General features: G+C 46.2%; 2 protein-coding genes across 14 annotated transcripts in view; one reads left to right on the top strand and one right to left on the bottom strand.

Moving 5' to 3' along the window:
* Positions 1 to 9,092, bottom strand: part of ZNF26 (zinc finger protein 26) — a 29,874-nt gene extending 20,782 nt beyond the window's left edge. Inside the window, exons 1-4 of one of the 4 annotated variants that reach the window (XM_059876287.1) lie at positions 8,673 to 8,736; positions 2,999 to 3,149; positions 2,782 to 2,834; positions 2,098 to 2,342 (exon numbers count right to left, since the gene is read on the bottom strand). In XM_059876287.1, the coding sequence (XP_059732270.1) occupies positions 2,098 to 2,342; positions 2,782 to 2,834; positions 2,999 to 3,149; positions 8,673 to 8,676 (453 nt within the window). In that variant the 5' untranslated portion in view covers positions 8,677 to 8,736. Of the gene's footprint in view, positions 1 to 2,097; positions 2,343 to 2,781; positions 2,903 to 2,998; positions 3,150 to 8,672 lie in introns of those variants that run through there. The other 3 variants (XM_024977630.2, XM_024977629.2, XM_059876288.1) reach the window with 3 other exon arrangements.
* The window catches only part of ZNF605 (zinc finger protein 605), a 32,310-nt gene continuing 23,684 nt past the window's right edge, over positions 8,837 to 17,462 (top strand). Inside the window, exons 1-5 of one of the 10 annotated variants that reach the window (XM_010813852.4) lie at positions 9,032 to 9,121; positions 11,767 to 11,799; positions 13,599 to 13,720; positions 14,502 to 14,525; positions 15,608 to 15,768. In XM_010813852.4, coding sequence (XP_010812154.2) covers positions 15,691 to 15,768 — 78 coding nt within the window. In that variant the 5' untranslated portion in view covers positions 9,032 to 9,121; positions 11,767 to 11,799; positions 13,599 to 13,720; positions 14,502 to 14,525; positions 15,608 to 15,690. Of the gene's footprint in view, positions 8,911 to 9,022; positions 9,122 to 10,033; positions 11,258 to 11,766; positions 11,800 to 13,598; positions 13,721 to 14,501; positions 15,769 to 17,462 lie in introns of those variants that run through there. The other 9 variants (XM_059876286.1, XM_010813850.4, XM_015475447.3 and 6 more) reach the window with 9 other exon arrangements.

The raw sequence follows: 17,462 nt of genomic DNA, 5'->3' as shown, positions 1-17,462 counted from the left end.
TTCCCTTACTAGTTTGGGACTGTGGGCAGCCTCACCAGTTTCCTCAGCTGTACAATGGGGACATACTTGCCTCAAAGGGCCCTGAGACTTTAATGACGTCACACACACAAAGTGCCTAGGCCAAGAGTGGTGTCTATTAATGTTATTCAATAATTGTAAAGTCTTCTTTATTAATAGGTCCTGTACACTTATAATGGAGAAGGCAATGGCAACCTACTCCAGTACTCTTGCCTGGAAAATCCCATGGACGGAGGAGCCTGGTAGGCTGCAGTCCATGGGGTCGCCAAGAGCCGGACACGACTGAGCGACTTCACTTTCACTTTTCACTTTCATGCATTGGAGAAAGAAATGGCAACCCACTCCAGTGTTCTTGCCTGGAGAATCCCAAGGAAGGCGAAGCCTGGTGGGCTGCCGTCTATGGGGTCGCACAGAGCTGGACATGACTGAAGCGACTTAGCAGCAGCAGTACACTTATAATGTTCATTTATTTTATATTTCTTAATTGCTATTGCAAATACATTCTCTCATTGTACTTTCTGTATAATTATTGTTTAAAGACAAAAAGTTAATTGGTTTTTGAGGTTAACTGTATCCCTCAGGCCACCTTAATGAAATCCTTTCCCCCTGACACCAAAACCCTTCCTGTCATACTTGATCACCTAAAAAAAATACTATTACTGTACTATTACTAATTGCTTCTTTACATCCTGCTGTCCATGTGCTAAGTCGCTTCAGTCATGTCTGACTCATTCTGACCCCATGGTCTCTGGCCCACCAGGCTCCTGTCCATGGGATTTTCCAGGCAAGAATACTGGCAAGGGTTGCCATTTCCTTTTCCAGGGGATCTTCCAGACCCAGGGATCAAACCTGCATCTCTTTTGTCTCTTGCGTTGGCACTCAGGTTCTTTACCATTAGTGCCACCTACACTCCTAAAGGAAATCAACCCTGCATATTCACTGGAAAGACTGACTGATGCTGAAGCTGAAGCTCCAATACTTTGGCCACCTGATGTGAAAAGCCGACTCACTGGAAAAGACCCTGATGCTGGGAAAGACTGAGGGCAGGAGAAGGGGGTGACAGAGGATGAGATGGTCGGATGGCATCACAGACTCCACGGACATGAATTTGAGCAAATTCTGGGAGATAGTGAAGGACAGGGAAGCTTCGTGTGCTGTAATTCATGGGGTCGCAAACAGTCAGAAATGACTGAGTGACTGAACAACCACCACCACCTATACTATTACTAATCACTTCTTTACATCCTGCTGTCCACAGCCTAATGCAATTCCTTCACCTCTTAGGAGGTGAATATCTGTAGCACACCCGGTATTCTGTTTGCTCTGGAAAAAGTGCTTTAGACCTATAAATTCTGAAATCCAAGAAGCACCTTTTGGCCTTATGAAATACTTTCAAGGAATTTCACATCATGGCTTCTAAGAAGTTCTCTTTTCTCAAGTTTGTAGGGGAAAAACCACTCTCCAAATGTTCTCTCACCTCTCCTGCACCCCAGCCCCTCTTTAATGCAGCCCTTGTCATTGTCCTGAGGCCTCTATTTGGTCCTTTTTGGTGCTCTACTCCTATACCTATAACTCCTATTGTTAAAGGCACTAACATAGGTGCCTTTAATCGGTACATGTTAGTTGAAAACTCCCACCTGAGCTACAGACTCAACTGTAGGCACCACATATTAAAATACCTACAAAGCTACACTCTGAGGTCTAGTGGTAAAGAATCCACCTGCCACTGTAGAGGACATGGATTTGATTCCTGGTCCAGGAAGATCCCACATGCCTCGGGGCAACTAATCCCTTGCACCTCAACTACTGAGCCCCTGCTCTAGAGACCAGGGACCATAACTATTAAGCGCACATGTTGCAACTACTGAAGCCCGCTTGCCCCAGAGCCTGTGCACCACAAGAGAAGTCACCGCAATGAGAAGCCCAGACGCTGCAACTAGAGAGTAGCCCCCACTCACTGCAACTAGAGAAAGCCGGAGCAGCAAGGAAGACCTACCCCCGCCGCCACCACCCCCAGCCACAGGCAAAGATAAATAAATCTTAAAAGAAGGAAAGGGAAAAATAAAAAAAGCTACATACACTCTGTCCCTGGATACTTCTTCCAACAGTGTTCTCAAGACCGGACACATCACCGGTGTACCAACAGCTCAGGATTTCAGCATTCGCTGTTAAGTCTCCCTCTGGTTCAGTCCTCCAACCACCTGCACGGTCCAGAGGGTCCACTGGCTCTCTCCTCTCACAACACTGCTCCTTCCCGCTTTGAATCCTTAAACTCCTTCCCCGCCATCCTGCCCAACGACTCTGTGCGCCAGACCACAGCTCCTCTAAAACAAGAAACGTACGTGATTTCTTTGCACTGCCAGCATCAATCTCTGGATCCAGCTCACGAGGGTACTCAGTATACAAACATCTGAACAAGCTAATGAACAAAAAGGAGATAATTTCCCTGCTGATGCCCTGAAATCTGGACGCGAAGACAACTCTATACTTGTGTGTGGAAAACCTGAAACGATAGAGGATCATTTCCTTCACAAGGGCCCTCACTGCCCTCAGAATTCAGGGTCCGCTGTAGACAACAAAGCAGAGTAACTGCCCACGGACAGGGCACCGGACACCAAGTGCCAGAAGACAAGGAACGTTTCTGGAGACTCAGGGGGATGGCGGGGAATATGTGAGTTCAGGCCCTGGTGTGACCGTGAAGGGATGAAGAGGTCCGCCCTCACGGCCGAGTCAGCTTTCTTAAGTGAAAAAGTCCCTACTTACCGAACACGAAGCTGTAGGGAACCTGGTGGCCATCCCGGGCTGTTTCGTGCAGGCTGCGGAGGAGAGAACCGAACTCTGAGGATATCCCTGCTGGTCCCACCCCGCCCACCAAGAGGGGGTCCGCGGGCACCAGGCACCTGCCCCTCCGGGGCTGAGTCCCTCTTAGGGAAGGGGCTTCCGGGCCCGGGCAGAGGGAACTTGGACAATGAGTTTGTACCGCTCTGTAGCTCTGATGCAGGAGGGACCGAGGCCGGGCTGGCTGCTTCTACGCCGGGATCGACCGTGGGGGCTCAGCTGGTCAAGATCCTGTTTCGCACAGGACGTTTCTGGGCCAGGATAACTTCGCGTCTCAGCTAGCTCCGCAGTCTCTGTAACAGAACGCCCCCGCCCCGCCCCTGAGCACAGAAGCCCTGACGGATACAGCCCGTTAAGCGCGTACTCCTTCACAGCCGCAGGGCGGCGCAGGCGGAAGTACGTCACGTGACGACCAGCGGCGGGCAGAAAACTACATCTCCCAGAATCCTCTGTGCAGGAAGAGGACCTGGATAGACGGGCGAGGCCTCATGGGAAAGGTGGGCGGGCTCTAAGAGAGTCGGTATAGGTCGTTTCCTCCGCTGCTCAGAGAAGAGCTAGCGTCTGGACAGTGGCCGGTGGTTCGGTCTTGAGGCCAAACCAGGTAGAGTTCGTAGAGGAAGGCACAGCAGAGAACGACACCGTGTGAGACTATGAGGCGCAGTGCACAGGGTTATAAAATAGTATATCAGTGTTATACTGAATATCAGTGCACGAAATAATAGTTACCAACTTTATAGAGGAGAAAGTATAGTAGATGAGAAGTAGAAGTACATCAATATTGGGACACACAAACGTGCGGTTGTCTAAGACAGAGCAAACAATAGTCAACTGGAAAAAAATGCACAACCTGAAAGTTAGTGTTCTGTTTGATTCTGTGGGCAAAACTGAGGACTTAAGCCTGGGACACAGCAGCTCAGATAACTCTGAGAGGGGACTGCTCTGAAGAGGCAAGGGGAAGTCAGGATAGGTAGGAGTTTTTGCAACAAAGATCTAGTCGTTGGAACATCAAAAGACTATTGATTAAAGAAAACTAGATAGCTCAAGTTAAGGGATTTACTGCTTTTCCATCTATGGGAAGATACAATAATCTGTGCTCACTGAAATCATTCCTTTGATATGCACCTCAGCTATCTGGGGCCAGTAGTCTGTGTTTTCTCATCCTGAGACCCCCTCAAGGCTCACAGTCAGGTAGCTGTAATGTGATGGCTTGAAGGCTGCAATATCCTTTGTTTACTGATATGCTAGGCAATATTAACTATAAATTGAAAGCATAATTTAAAAAGGTCTTTCTGTCTGAAAAAAAATTGTTTTTAAAAAGTCTTATCTTCAACTGACAGCAAATAGGGAAATACAAAACTGTAGACAACACTATGCATTAATTTGTGGGAGAAACTACGAGCAATGATGACAGGAGATTTCATAATCTTAAGTAATTATATGGAGTAGGAAATGGCAATCCACTCCAGTATTCTTGCCTAGAGAATCCCATGGCCAGAGGAGTCTGGTGGATTATGGTCTATGGGATTGCAAAGAGTTGGACACAACTGAGTGACTAAGCATAGCATAGCATAAGTAATTATAGTAGTTATAACAGTAAAAACAAAACAATAAGAATTGAATTCTCAAAAAGCTAAAGAACAAAGTAAGCCTAGGGCTTCCCTAGTGGTCCAGTGGTTAAGAATCTGCCTTGCAATGCAGGGGACATAGGTTAGATCCCTGGTTTCAGGAAGAGCCCACATCCCTCGGGGCAAATAAGCCCAGGTGCCAGAACTATTGAGCCTGCACGCCAAAGGAGGTGAGCAGCAACTCCTGCCACCACTTGGGGAAACTGCTGAAGCCCAGGCACCTACAGCCCGTGCTCTGCAACAAGAGAAGCTAGTGTAATGAGAAACCTGTGAACCACAACTAGAGAAAGCCCCACACAACAATGAAAACCTAGAGCAGGCAAAATAAATAAATATATATATTAAAAAAAACCCCAAACAAGGTAAACCTAAAAAAGGCAAAGCAGAGGAAATAGTAAAGATAAAAGAAAAAAAATTATCCAAAATTAGCAAGGACAGAAAAAAAGTGAAATAATACTGTGAATCCACTCAAAGTAACTGACATATATAGAACACTGTAACTAAAGATATTAAATATACATAACTTTTACATGCACATGGGGCATTCTCCAAGATAGTCCTATGTTGGATCACAAAATAAATCTCAATAAATTTGAAAAGACTGACCCATTAAAAGTATATTTTCTGACAATGGTAGAACTAAATTAGAAATAAACCCTAGAAAAATGTAGGAAGTCCCCAGGTTTTTGGAAATGAAAAAACACAGTTTCAAGTAATTGCTAACTCAAAGAAGAAATCACAGGAAAATTAGAAAATACTTTGAACTGAATTGAAGTGAAAATGCAATGTACTGTAAATGTCTACATCACTAGAAATCCAAATCCTGAGCTCTTTTATTCCACTTACCTTCAATTTAATCTTGCCTTTCTATCTGAACCCAGAACTGCTCAGTCGCTATTATGATCTCATAAAATTCCCAAACAAACTGTATTCTTAACAAATCCCTAATGCTCTATGCCCTGTTCTCTGATGGAAGGAAACTCAGCACTTAAGATCTTTCTTAGGCTGTTCTCCCATTTGAATTGTCATTTTATGTCATTTAAGTAAATTTAAATGAATAATCCCTAATCCTACTGTCTTTTGAGATCTTACCATATTAGACCTTAGTCTAATTCTAAGGGGAATTGGATTAATTCCCCTTATTCATAATTCTGAACCTTTTGTTATAATATAAAACTGCTACTGCCTTAAAACAGTGCAGAACTATTTTTAGGGACGAGGTCCTAGGATTGATATTGGTTTATAATGAAATGGCAGGAAGTCTTGGGAAAGTGTGTGACAGAAATAGATAGCTGTAAGAATAATTAATGACAGTGTATAGCAAAGAGGAAACTAAGGAGAACATTAGAGTGTGTAAGGTATGATAGAATACAACACAGAGATAACCATTCTATTCATAGAAGATTAGGGACAGTGATCAGGGCAACTGCATGCAAAAAGGAAGTAAAGCTACAACAATGAATAAATGCATACCTATTTGTTTCTGTATTTTTCAGCGATTTAGCTTAGGTTTTTGTTGTCATTTGTTTTAATTGGCATGGGAATTGATGCTGGAAATGAAGTACAAGGTAGATGGGCTACAGGGCTGAGCAATTGGAATTTGTCAAGATGAGTAAATTGAAGTTTTGTTTTCCTTGACACTAAAAAGCAAACAGTTTAAGGCAGGAGCCGAACTCTGCTGAAGAAAATAGATAAGACGACCACGTCTATCACTTTTGAGATCAAGGAGACCTGCCCTGACCGCGCATGCACAGAAAGGCTCCTCAGGGGTCAAAAAGGAAGGGGGTGCTATCCCATAATAGGCCAAAAGATGTACATGCAAATTGGGGAGAGCTCTGGTCCAGGTCAGATGGGGAGAAAGAAGCGAGATAATTGGCCAGAGAAAAACAAAGACCCAGAAGAACCACCCTCGGATGGCACACTCCTTGTTAAGCAGGATGCCCGCCCTCTTCTCTGGGTGCATGTTTCTGCCCTGTTTTTGTCTTAAATAAATAAAATGCTTCTCTGTGTGCTCTCTCACATGTTATGCTGTGTCCCTAATAATAAATTTGTGCCTGTTTTCAAGTTTTTGTCTCCCTGAAACACTTGTTTTTCAACAGGGACAAGAGCCAGAGAAGCTTCAAATCTAGCCTCTGGTGGTTAGAATTCCTGGTTTTCACCCCAGCTACCCCAGGTTCATTTCTTGAACTGGGAACTAAGGGAAGCAGGGAACTAAGATTCTGGTTCAAACCACCACTCACTGTTGTCTCTGTGAGATCAGAAAAACCATGCTTAATTAATGCATTAACATTTTTAAGATTCGTTTGGATGCAAATGCCAGAAATATAGCTCAGATTAGCTTAAACTAATAGAGAAAATGTATTAGCTCTCATATATAAATGTATATATATAATATATAAACGTATATGTAATGTATATAAATGTACTTTCTTTCCCCCTCACCACCTGGGAAGATATCATAAATGTATATAACATAGGTATTATATATCGCTCAGTCGGATCTGACTCTCTGCGACCCCATGGACTGTAACCCACCAGACTCCTCTGTCCATGGGATTTTCCAGGCAAGATTCTGGAGTGGGTTGCCATTTCCTTCTCCAATATAATGTGTAAATTATAAAATAAATTATAGCTCTTATATAATAACTGAAAGGAACAGGCAGTAGGCTTCAGGAATGACTTGACTCAAAACTTCAATCAGCATTACACTACTTTCTCCCTTTCTCCATTCTTTCTGGTTGGCCTCATTTTCAGTCAAACTTTCCTCATGAAGTAGCAGAGGAAAACTGACACTTCTTTCATAATAGTTCTGGAAAATATATGGGGATTGACTCTCACAGAGTCAGTCTCCTTTCCCTGAACAAGAGTCACAATGACCAATGATCTAGCACTTGGCTTATTGTATAAAACCAATACTTCCTTGTCTGGAGCTCCACTGAAACCACATAGATCAAGCATAGGAGAAAGCTTGTTTCCTAAAGAGAAATTGAGATAAATTATCAGAAGAAAAGGAATGGATGTAAGGAAGGCAAAAATAAAATTTCTTAGGTCCTCTATTTCTAGAATTACTGATTCCCCTGATACATGAATTCATCCTGGGACAGTCACAGCATGAGAAAGCACTGTGTGACATTTTCAATGCTCAAGTCATATTGCAAAGCCTCAAAATTCATTCTTGTCTGTCCCAGTGAATTTTGATCTCACCATATTTATGAACTGCAGTAGGACTTGTAATCTGAACCATGTAAATTATTCTTATGGCCTTTATAGCACGTCATTCTTTGTTTCCTCCTTGCATGTCTAATTTTTTTTTTCTACTTAAGTTCTAAGCTTTGGGTAGAAAAGTACTCCTATTTATTTTATTCCCAATCTTGGAAACAGATCATTTTAGATATTGAATTTGTTCATTGATTTATATGGAATATGCTTAGAAAAATTATTTCTCCATTTAAAAATTGTCTTTTTTATAACAATTTCTTCTCAGTCTCAGCTTCCCTGATCTTCCATTCTCTTTCTGTGGTTTTGAAATGGAACAGGACCCTAGAGTCCTTACCCACCATGTCCTCTGCCTGCCTTTTGTCTGTGGAAAACTTTAGTCAAAGAATAAGTTTAATTGGAGAAATGAGAAATGCAGAAACAAAGGAAAACAGTCAAAGGAGATCAAATAATAATAATATAGTCATTAAGCATAGTCAAGGACCTTCAGTTCTTTCTCAAGGGCTATAGATAATATTCTGAATCATATCCCGGGAGCAGTCTTATAGATACGAAAAACACCAGGGTGAAAAAGTTAACTACATGATGACCAGACTGTACCCACAACATAATGGGTCCTGTTGCCACAGTGCTGAGAATTGGCCTCAAAGAAATGGGAACAAATGTACCCTGGAACTGAAGATTAACTGCACCTAAAGCAACCAATGGAGAAGGCAATGGCAACCCACTCCAGTACTCTTGCCTGGAAAATCCCATGGACGGAGGAGCCTGGTAGGCTGCGGTCCATGGGGTCGCCAAGAGCCGGACACAACTGAGCGACTTCACTTTCCCTTTTCACTTTCATGCATTGGAGAAAGAAATGGCAACCCACTCCAGTGTTCTTGCCTGGAGAATTCCATGGACGAAGGAGCCCGGTAGGCTAAAGACCATGGGGTCACAAAGAGTCAGACATGACTGAAGCGTCTTAACACTTACGCATGATCAAAAATGAAAAGGACTGTGTGCAGATTATGAAGGAAGCGCCCCCTGTACCTTACAGCTCAGCCACAAAGCGTTTTGCAACAGGAAAGAGCACACCTGTCCCTCAGGGGGGCGCGCCGCAAGCCCCTCTGGGAAATGTAGTTCTAAAGCGAGTGGGACTCTGGGAAATGTAGTTCTGCGTGGACACTGCCGAGGCCCAGCCGCGTCCGCCTCGGTTCTGTAGACCAGAGGGGTAAGGTTGTGGGGGGCTGGGGCTGGGGCGGGGACGGGGCTGTGGGCTGCTTGTGGCCTCTGCGTCCGACTGGGGCCGTGTGATGACCCCGGCGCGGACCGGCCTGGGGCGACGCCGGCGTGTGTACGAACCAGCTCCGGAGCCGGGAACTGGGGGAGGCTCGGAAGGATTTTCCTGCTGCGCAGGCTTCGATTCCGGTGCAGGTGCGGGGGTACGTTGCGGGTGAGGCTGTGGGGGAGGGGCATAGGGCGGCATAGGGGGCGGGGCGGCGCGGGGTAAGGGCTAGAGGTGGCAGAGCAGAGCGGAGCGGGAGGGAGCGGGATGAGGGGCAAGGTTTGGAGGACTGGGGTCTGTAGGGTTGGGTGTAAGTGTCGGTGGTGTGGGAGTCTGGAGGGAGATTTGGGGGTCCGGGAGAGGCCTCCGGTGGTGGTGGGCGATGAAGGGACTGTGAAGCAGACCATGAAGCTGATTAATTTGGGGGTCACTTGAGGGTTGAGATATTGGAATGTCTGTGGAAATCAATAATTTGGGGTTAGGAAGGGATGAATTGTTGTGAAACCAGTGGAGGGAAGGATTTTTTTTTTGGAGGCGGGGAGCCGGGGCGGCGACAGCAGGCGCTGGGAGAGAGGGAGCCCAGAGGTCACCCTCTGGAGTGAATGAAGGGCTGCTTGGTGTCACTGTGCACTGGGGAAGTGGATTGAGGGTTTGTAGGAATAGTTAAGGCTCTAGTGATCCATGATTTGGGTGCCTTGGATTGGGGACTGGACCCAAAGGGATGAATGATAAGGCCCTTGAGGGGAGTCTGTTTGGGCAGCGTTGAGAGGGCTCCGAGTGGTTGAACTGAGGATTTCGTTGACAGGCCTTTTGGTTGCTGCAGTGTTAGACTTTGTTCCCTGTGCTCCTGGAAAACAGGAAGGTTAAGAAGTCTTCCCCTTCCCAGGGTTCAAGGAAACACCTTCTTGCAAAGAACCCTGTTCCCCTCACAGGACTCTCTTGTTTACCTGTGACAAGGCCATGGATAAATATGATACCAACTCCTCTCATCCTTTACCTCATCAATGATTAGCTGAACTGTTTGTCCTCACACATCAAAGCAGTTATTAACCAAACTTCTTTGGTTCAGCTTCTCTTCTTCCCACAGTTTCCTGAACTTTGGTGCACTGCAGCTTGAGCAGCCTTACAGCCCTGACACCCCACCCCACCACCCCCGGCCGCCCGCCCATTGAGAAATGGCCAGCCTCTGGTGAAATGTCCTGTCATCTGCCATCTGGTCACCCTGCCCTTTGATCCGGCATCCTGACACCTTGCCGAAATGCTTCTACCTCTTAGGGCCACAGCGTTTTCCCTACTTCAGCACCCTGCACCACCCATGATAATAAATTCTTGGAGTGAAATATTTCTTTGCCAAGTCTGCATTTTTTAAAAGATTCACTTATTTATTTTGGCTGTGCTGGGTCTTCGTTGCTGCATGCAGGCTTTCTCTAGTTGTGGCAAGTGGGAGCTGCTCTTCAGTTGTGCTCAGGCTTTTCCTTGTGTGGCTTGTCTTGTTGTGGAGCCTGGGCTCTAGAGCACATGCTTCATTAGTTGTGGTGTGTGGGCTTAGTTGCCCTGAGGCATGTGGGATCTTCCCTGACCAGGCATTGAGCTGGTGTCCCCTAAATTGCAAGGCAGACTCTTTAACGACTGGACCCCCAGGGAAGCCCTGTATTTGTTTTGGCCTGACAGTTTAGTGGTAGCTTTTTTAGTGGAGGGGAGTGACTAGGGTGGCCCGGGCTGGTGAGTGGTCTGGGTCTGTGTTTGGGGATCTGGTGACCGAGATGTCAGGTTGGGGGCTGTGTATCAGTGTTGGGGGTCTGCGCTTAAGTTGATAGGTGGCCTGTTGGGGGTTATGAGTGAGTGGAAAACGGGGATGGTATTTGGCATTGTTGGAGGGGCTGGGGGTGTTGGTGTTTGTATGGCTCTGGAGGCCCTTGCAGAGTGATGAGCTGTGGGGATATCAGCAAGTGGTGGGTGAGCACAGGGTGGACTAGAGAGTGGATATCAAGGAGGTGAGTGGCTGGCAACCCTATGTGATGAGGGGCTGGGGACCACTGGGGGGGTTAGTGACGGGGGCTAGTTTAGGTGGTAGGTGGTGATGGGATTTAGCAAGCCTGCACCTGTGAAGGTGAGTGGGTGGGTACCCATAGAAGGGAGTGATGGGAGGTCTGCAGGTGTCCTTTGGGACTCAGCATGTGAGATTCCAGTGACAGTTTCTAGTCAACGAGGAGCCTGGAGATTTTTGAGTGGGATTTGGAGGAGCCAGTGATGGGGTTTCTTGGTGACACTGAGAAACCTGTGGGAATCGGAGGTAAGGGGCTCTGGGATTGTAGTCAACTAAGGGGTCTGTTGGGATACCTGTGGCTATGCGCAGGGCTGAGTGAGGGAGAGCCTGCTGTGACCAGGAGCAAACGGTTCTGTACTGTCTGATTGGGGATTAAGCTGTGGTGAGAGACTTTGGGATTCATTGATTCACATACTTCTGTGGATTGGTTTTGTCACTGGTTGTTGGTGATTGGGAGCTTTGCAAGAAGAGTGTTGGGGACCCACAGTGTGTCTAACTGATGGCCCAGACACCCTGGAGGGATGGTGGACACGTGAGGGTCAGTGGTTTGTGTTCAGTTATTGGGGCTGGGGAATTCTCAGGTGGTCAGTTAGTGTGATTGAGGTGGTCTTTGGAACGTGTGTTTTAGGGGCTGTGGGTGTTGGTGATTGCAGGGCCTGTGAGCGTGGTGTTTTGGGGTTTGGATGGATCATGTGTGGGCAAGACTCTCAGGTCGTGACCTCTGTTCAATAACTATGTTGTCTTTTGTTCTTTAGCCCCTCTCATCCAGCACCTGTGTGGCCTTGTTGGTGAGTGATGGCTCCTTTTACTTGAATGTTTTCTTAAGAATTCTCAGTGACCCCATTGACTCTGAATCCTCCCACTTGTGTCTGATGCACCTACATGGGTGTGGTTGGCCTATGGCCTTCCAAAGGGGGCTCCACCTCCTCAGGGCTCAGCTAAGAGTCATCTCCAAGGAGTATCCTCCATGTACCCACTTGTCTGTCACATTTGAAGTTTCTTCTGAGCTCTCTGACAGTCAGAAATTTTTTTGATGTTTGTATCCGCCCTGAGAGGGCAGGGATCATCTGTCTTATTTTGTGGTCTCTCCCATGTGTCCAGAGCAGGGCCCAGTAGTAAGAGACCCTTAACAAATTGTTGCTTTCCTGAGCCATAAATGAGACTGTGAGTGTGTGTGTATGCACTGGGGTGTGTGTGTGTGTGTGAGAGAGAGAGTGTGAGCATGAGTGTGTGAGTGAGAGAGATCTGATGTGGATGTGAGAACAGAGTGCAGGAGTATGTTGGATCCTGGGGGAGAAACAGAGTGACTGTTTTGTGTGTTAGTACAGTCAGCACGTCCCCTTTTCCAGAGAAGCTGCAGGAGGGCTCCTGTGCATCAACCCAAAAGGGGTCCAGATGAGATAGATGCTTCCAGGGCAGGTGGGCCTGCATCTCAAGGAGCCCAGGTTTGGAAAGCATTGACTCTGGATTCTCTTCCCTCAGCCTCCTAGACCACTGGGACATTCCCTTGCCCAGGAGCCCCAAAGAGCTCCCTGCGTGTCCCAGGAGGAGGTGCTTTTCCCTTGGGTGTCACTCTCTGCTCTCAAAGGAAGTTTTTCTTGAGAGACCTGTTCTCAAGCACCACGCTTTTCACACTGGACTGAGGAGAGTCCAGTCTCACTGGGGGACATTGATCTTTGTGTCCGTTGCACCCACATGTGGGCAGAACCCATGGCATTACTCTCCCTTCCCACCAGTAGGAGTTCTTCCTGCCCTGGATGCCCTTGTTCTGCCCTCTACCACTGTTTCAGTCAAAATTCAAAATCCAGTCTGTCTTTCCAGCCTCGCTGGTTCTTGACTCACTGCAGGTCCTCTCTGTACCTGGTCCACACTGGGACCTGCCCTCCCTCCCTGGCCTGTGTCTTCTCTTGATCTCTCAAGGCCCTCGATCGACGATGCTGGGAGCTGGTTTGTGGTCTGGCCGGCATTGAGCAGTGTTCCTGGGTTTCCTTTCTCTTTCCCTTGCCGACTGAGCAGTTTGGGGCTCCTAAGCAGGTGGTGATGAAAGCAGACTTCCTTTGTCTGATTCCAGCCCTCAGCCCAACCCTGAGGGTGGCAGGAAGGACCTCAAAGGGGCCAATGTTCTTTCCACTCTTGTTAGTGGCCCTGGAGCAAAACCTGGCAGTGTGTTGACACCCAGGCATAACTTTCTGCCCTCACTTGTGAAGGATGAGTCCACACATCTCTCTCTCTTCAACTGGGACACTCAGGATGCCTCCTTCCCCTTCCCGCCATTCTTAATAGAACAACAGGCTCCTGCTCTGGATCTCCTGTAGGAATTATGTTCTCTTCTTTCTCAGTTTACTTTCTGGAAAAGTGTCCATTGATTGTCCATCACATCTGGTCTTCCTTGCAGCCTGTTAGCCTGTGGGGACCAAGCCAGGAACACGAACATCTCAGGGGGCGCCCAGAGATGTTCCCCATCCTCCCAGACCTCCAGACCACAGGTTTGGACCACAGCACTGGACAGATCTCAGTAAGGAGACAGAGTTTGTCCCTCGTGTCCCCAGGTTTACCAGGAACTGTGTTTTTGGACACTTCCTTTCAGGTGTACCCTCATGAAGGAAATCACATCCCTGTGTGACCCCGCTCCTGTGGCGTCCTTGGCTCTGATCCGGTGTCTGGCTGATGTCAGTGACCTGGCTCATGAGTGGTGGAGAAATTGAAAGTGTAAGTATTTGTGTGCATGAAGATGTAGTATTTTATTTGTGATCATGCTGATCTTAACTGTTGGTCCATCTATTCCGATAATTCTGCCTAAGGTGATCTCTGTTTTACAGTTTGTGATCTTTTAAAAAGTTTTTAAAGTAGTAGTTGTATTTATTTATGTGGTTATTTGATTCTTTGTGGATACAGTTTAGCAAACCAATCCAGAAAACTTCTCCACAAAAATAGAAGAGAAAGAATAGTTTTATTATTGAATAAAAATTAAACCAGAATGTGATGTCCACTTTAGACAATCTGCTAAAAATATTGCAAGAGACAGGAAGAGATGGTGTTCTTTTCTGTAGCCATGCAGGTACAACCTGCTAGACAGACCTGCAACACAGTCTTAAGGGATCATCTGTCACACACAGTTCATCCTAAACTTACCTGATAGTTGGAATGGCTACTGTTTTAGCTACTTGCTTTCACCCAAAGGAAAAATACACTTCTCATGTCTTTATGATGGGAGTTAATTTTCCAGCTTGGACCTGGGTGCCACAGTCAGGCCAGTCAGGCTGCTATCCTCCCAGAGACCAGGAGATAGGGATGTGTCTACCTGGATGATTTCAGAGACACCTCCTAGGTCCATAAGAAAGACACTGATGAGTTATTAAACTTAGTTTTAGAAAAGATTTACGTACATCCCAAAGGGGCAGAGAAAGATTTTGTAATTACACGTTTTCTACAGTAAATGCTCTTGAAATAGGGATCTGAGGGGTCTTTTTCTTTTTGTTCACCCTTACAGGCTCTGAGCTGGATCACCCTAAAGGTGTTATCTGTCTACTCTCCTGCTCCAGTAATTGTATTAGAGAAGGGCTGAGACCAGGCCTTGGAAGCAGAGGGGAGGGAAGGGGCCCCAGGGCCAGCAGTGTTGACCTCAGAACCATTGGATAGCCCCATATCACCCCCTCTGCAAGCAGCTCTTCTGAGCAGGGACCAGAGACCTTAGAAAGAAGCAGGCTGTGGAGCAGTTTCTCTAGGGTACATGGGAAGGTGGGAGATGCAAATGTGCCTGAAGGCAGCTGGGAGCCTTGCCAGTTCTGTGATGCCTAAACTCAGCAGAGATTTTGATCTGTCTCCTGTCACCCCTTGGGAGCCCATGGCCTGGGCTGTTGTGCTGGTTTCTGAGGGAGGAGCAGGCAGTGTTTGCCTGAGCGTGAGGTCAGAAAGAAAGGATGGTAAAGGTTCCTTTAGGCCTCTCTTCTTGTGGTGTCTACTCTGGGTTGTAACCCTGTGGATCAGCTGCAAACCCACACCCAAGTGTCAGCTTCCCCAAGGCCTGTCTCCCCTGAGGTCTCATACCTTCTTTTGGCCATTTCTTTTAGTTCCTCTGATCTATGCTTTCCTTTGGCTCCAAGACTGATTTTGGAGTAGAGGGCCAGCACCCCAGGATGCTTCTCCATCTTGATCTAAAAGCTCTTTCCTGTCCCCTATCTTGCCTGGAAGTGAGTTGCATTTTATTCTGTAGCACCAGTGCCAGGCATTTCATTTAAGTGCCCTCGGGAAAAGATGCTGCAGGGTCAGTGAGCCAGGACTGTCTTTCCAGACTTTATTGCTGCCCCTGCAGAATGGTTTCAAGTGTTAGGCTCCCCTGGAGCCTTTGGTTGAACCAACAAGGCAGGTGGCTCCCGTCAGGCATTCCCAGGTGGGAGCTGGGCTGCAGAGCACAAAGTGTGCTGCAGGCCTGGCCTGGCTGTGGTTGGCTCGATTGACATGTGCCAGTAGCTCACTCTCCATCTTGTTCCTTAGCGCTAGCAAATAGCCTGTCTGAGTTCCCAGTTATAGAGAACCAAGATTGAGGTCCCCAAATGAATGACATCATCTCAAATAAGATTCCCATTGCAACTCTAGGCCATGGGTCTCAGGATCAAGACTTGTGTGAGATAAGAAAGAAGAGGCCTCAGGACTTGGGGTGCATTCCTATCTTTGACCAGATGTTCAGAGTATCAGGACAGAGAGAAGTCACAGAGAGAGCAGATTTTCCAGAACTGGGGAAGATGATGAAGTCACAGGTAAGTTGTTTGTCCTCCAGTCGTTTTACCTGTGGGTGGATGAGGCTTCCAGGCATTTCCTTTTTTTTAAATTTTTTTATTTTTAAACTTTACAATATTGTATTGGTTTGCCAAATATTGAAATGAATCCTCCACAGGTATACATGTGTTCCCCATCCTGAACCCTCCTCCCTCCTCCCTCCCCATACCATCCCTCTGGGTCGTCCCAGTGCACCAGCCCCAAGCATCCAGTATCGTGCATCGAACCTGGACTGGCAACTCATTTCATACATGATATTATACATGTTTCAATGTCATTCTCCCAAATCTTCCCACCCTCTCCCTCTCCCATAGAGTCCATAAGACTCTTCTATACATCAGTGTCTCTTTTGCTGTCTCGTATACAAGGTTATTGTTACCATCTTTCTAAATTCCATATATATGCGTTAGTATACTGTATTGGTGTTTTTCTTTCTGGCTTACTTCACTCTGTATAATAGGCTCCAGTTTCATCCACCTCATTAGAACGGATTCAAATGTATTCTTTTTAATGGCTGAGTAATACTGCATTGTGTATATGTACCACAGCTTTCTTATCCATTCATCTGCTGATGGACATCTAGGTTGCTTCCATGTCCTGGCTATTATAAACAGTGCTGCGATGAACACTGGGGTACACGTGTCTCTTTCCCTTCTGGTTTCCTCAGTGTGTATGCCCAGCAGTGGGATTGCTGGATCATAAGGCAGTTCTATTTCCAGTTTTTTAAGGAATCTCCACACTGTTCTCCATAGTGGCTATACTAGTTTGCATTCCCACCAACAGTGTAAGAGGGTTCCCTTTTCTCCACACCCTCTCCAGCATTTATTGCTTGTAGACTTTTGGATCACAGCCATTCTGACTGGCATGAAATGGTACCTCATAGTGGTTTTGATTTGCATTTCTCTGATAATGAGTGATGTTGAGCATCTTTTCATGTGTTTGTTAGCCATCTGTATGTCTTCTTTGGAGAACTGTCTATTTAGTTCTTTGGCCCATTTTTTGATTGGGTCATTTATTTTTCTGGAATTGAGCTGTAGGAGTTGCTTGTATATTTTTGAGATTAGTTGTTTGTCAGTTGCTTCATTTGCTATTATTTTCTCCAATTCTGAAGGCTGTCTTTTCACCTTGCTAATAGTTTCCTTTGTTGTGCAGAAGCTTTTAAGTTTAATTAGATCCCATTTGTTTATTTTTGCTTTTATTTCCAATATTCTGGGAGGTGGGTCATAGAGGATCCTGCTGTGATGTATGTCAGAGAGTGTTTTGCCTATGTTCTCCTCTAGGAGTTTTATAGTTTCTGGTCTTATGTTTAGATCTTTAATCCATTTTGAGTTTATTTTTGTGCATGGTGTTAGAAAGTGTTCTAGTTTCATTCTTTTACAAGTGGTTGACCAGTTTTTGACCAGTTTTCCCAGCACCACTTGTTAAAGAGATTGTCTTTAATCCATTGTATATTCTTGCCTCCTTTGTCAAAGATAAGGTGTCCATATGTGTGTGGATTTATCTCTGGGCTTTCTATTTTGCTCCATTGATCTATATTTCTGTCTTTGTGCCAGTACCATACTGTCTTGATGACTGTGGCTTTGTAGTAGAGCCTGAAGTCAGGTAGGTTGATTCCTCCAGTTCCATTCTTCTTTCTCAAGATAGCTTTGGCTATTCGAGGTTTTTTGTATTTCCA

Source organism: Bos taurus, chromosome 17 (genome assembly GCF_002263795.3).
Source record: "Bos taurus isolate L1 Dominette 01449 registration number 42190680 breed Hereford chromosome 17, ARS-UCD2.0, whole genome shotgun sequence".
Classification (NCBI taxonomy): Eukaryota; Metazoa; Chordata; class Mammalia; order Artiodactyla; family Bovidae; genus Bos; species Bos taurus.
This window is presented reverse-complemented; position numbering and strand designations above follow the sequence as displayed.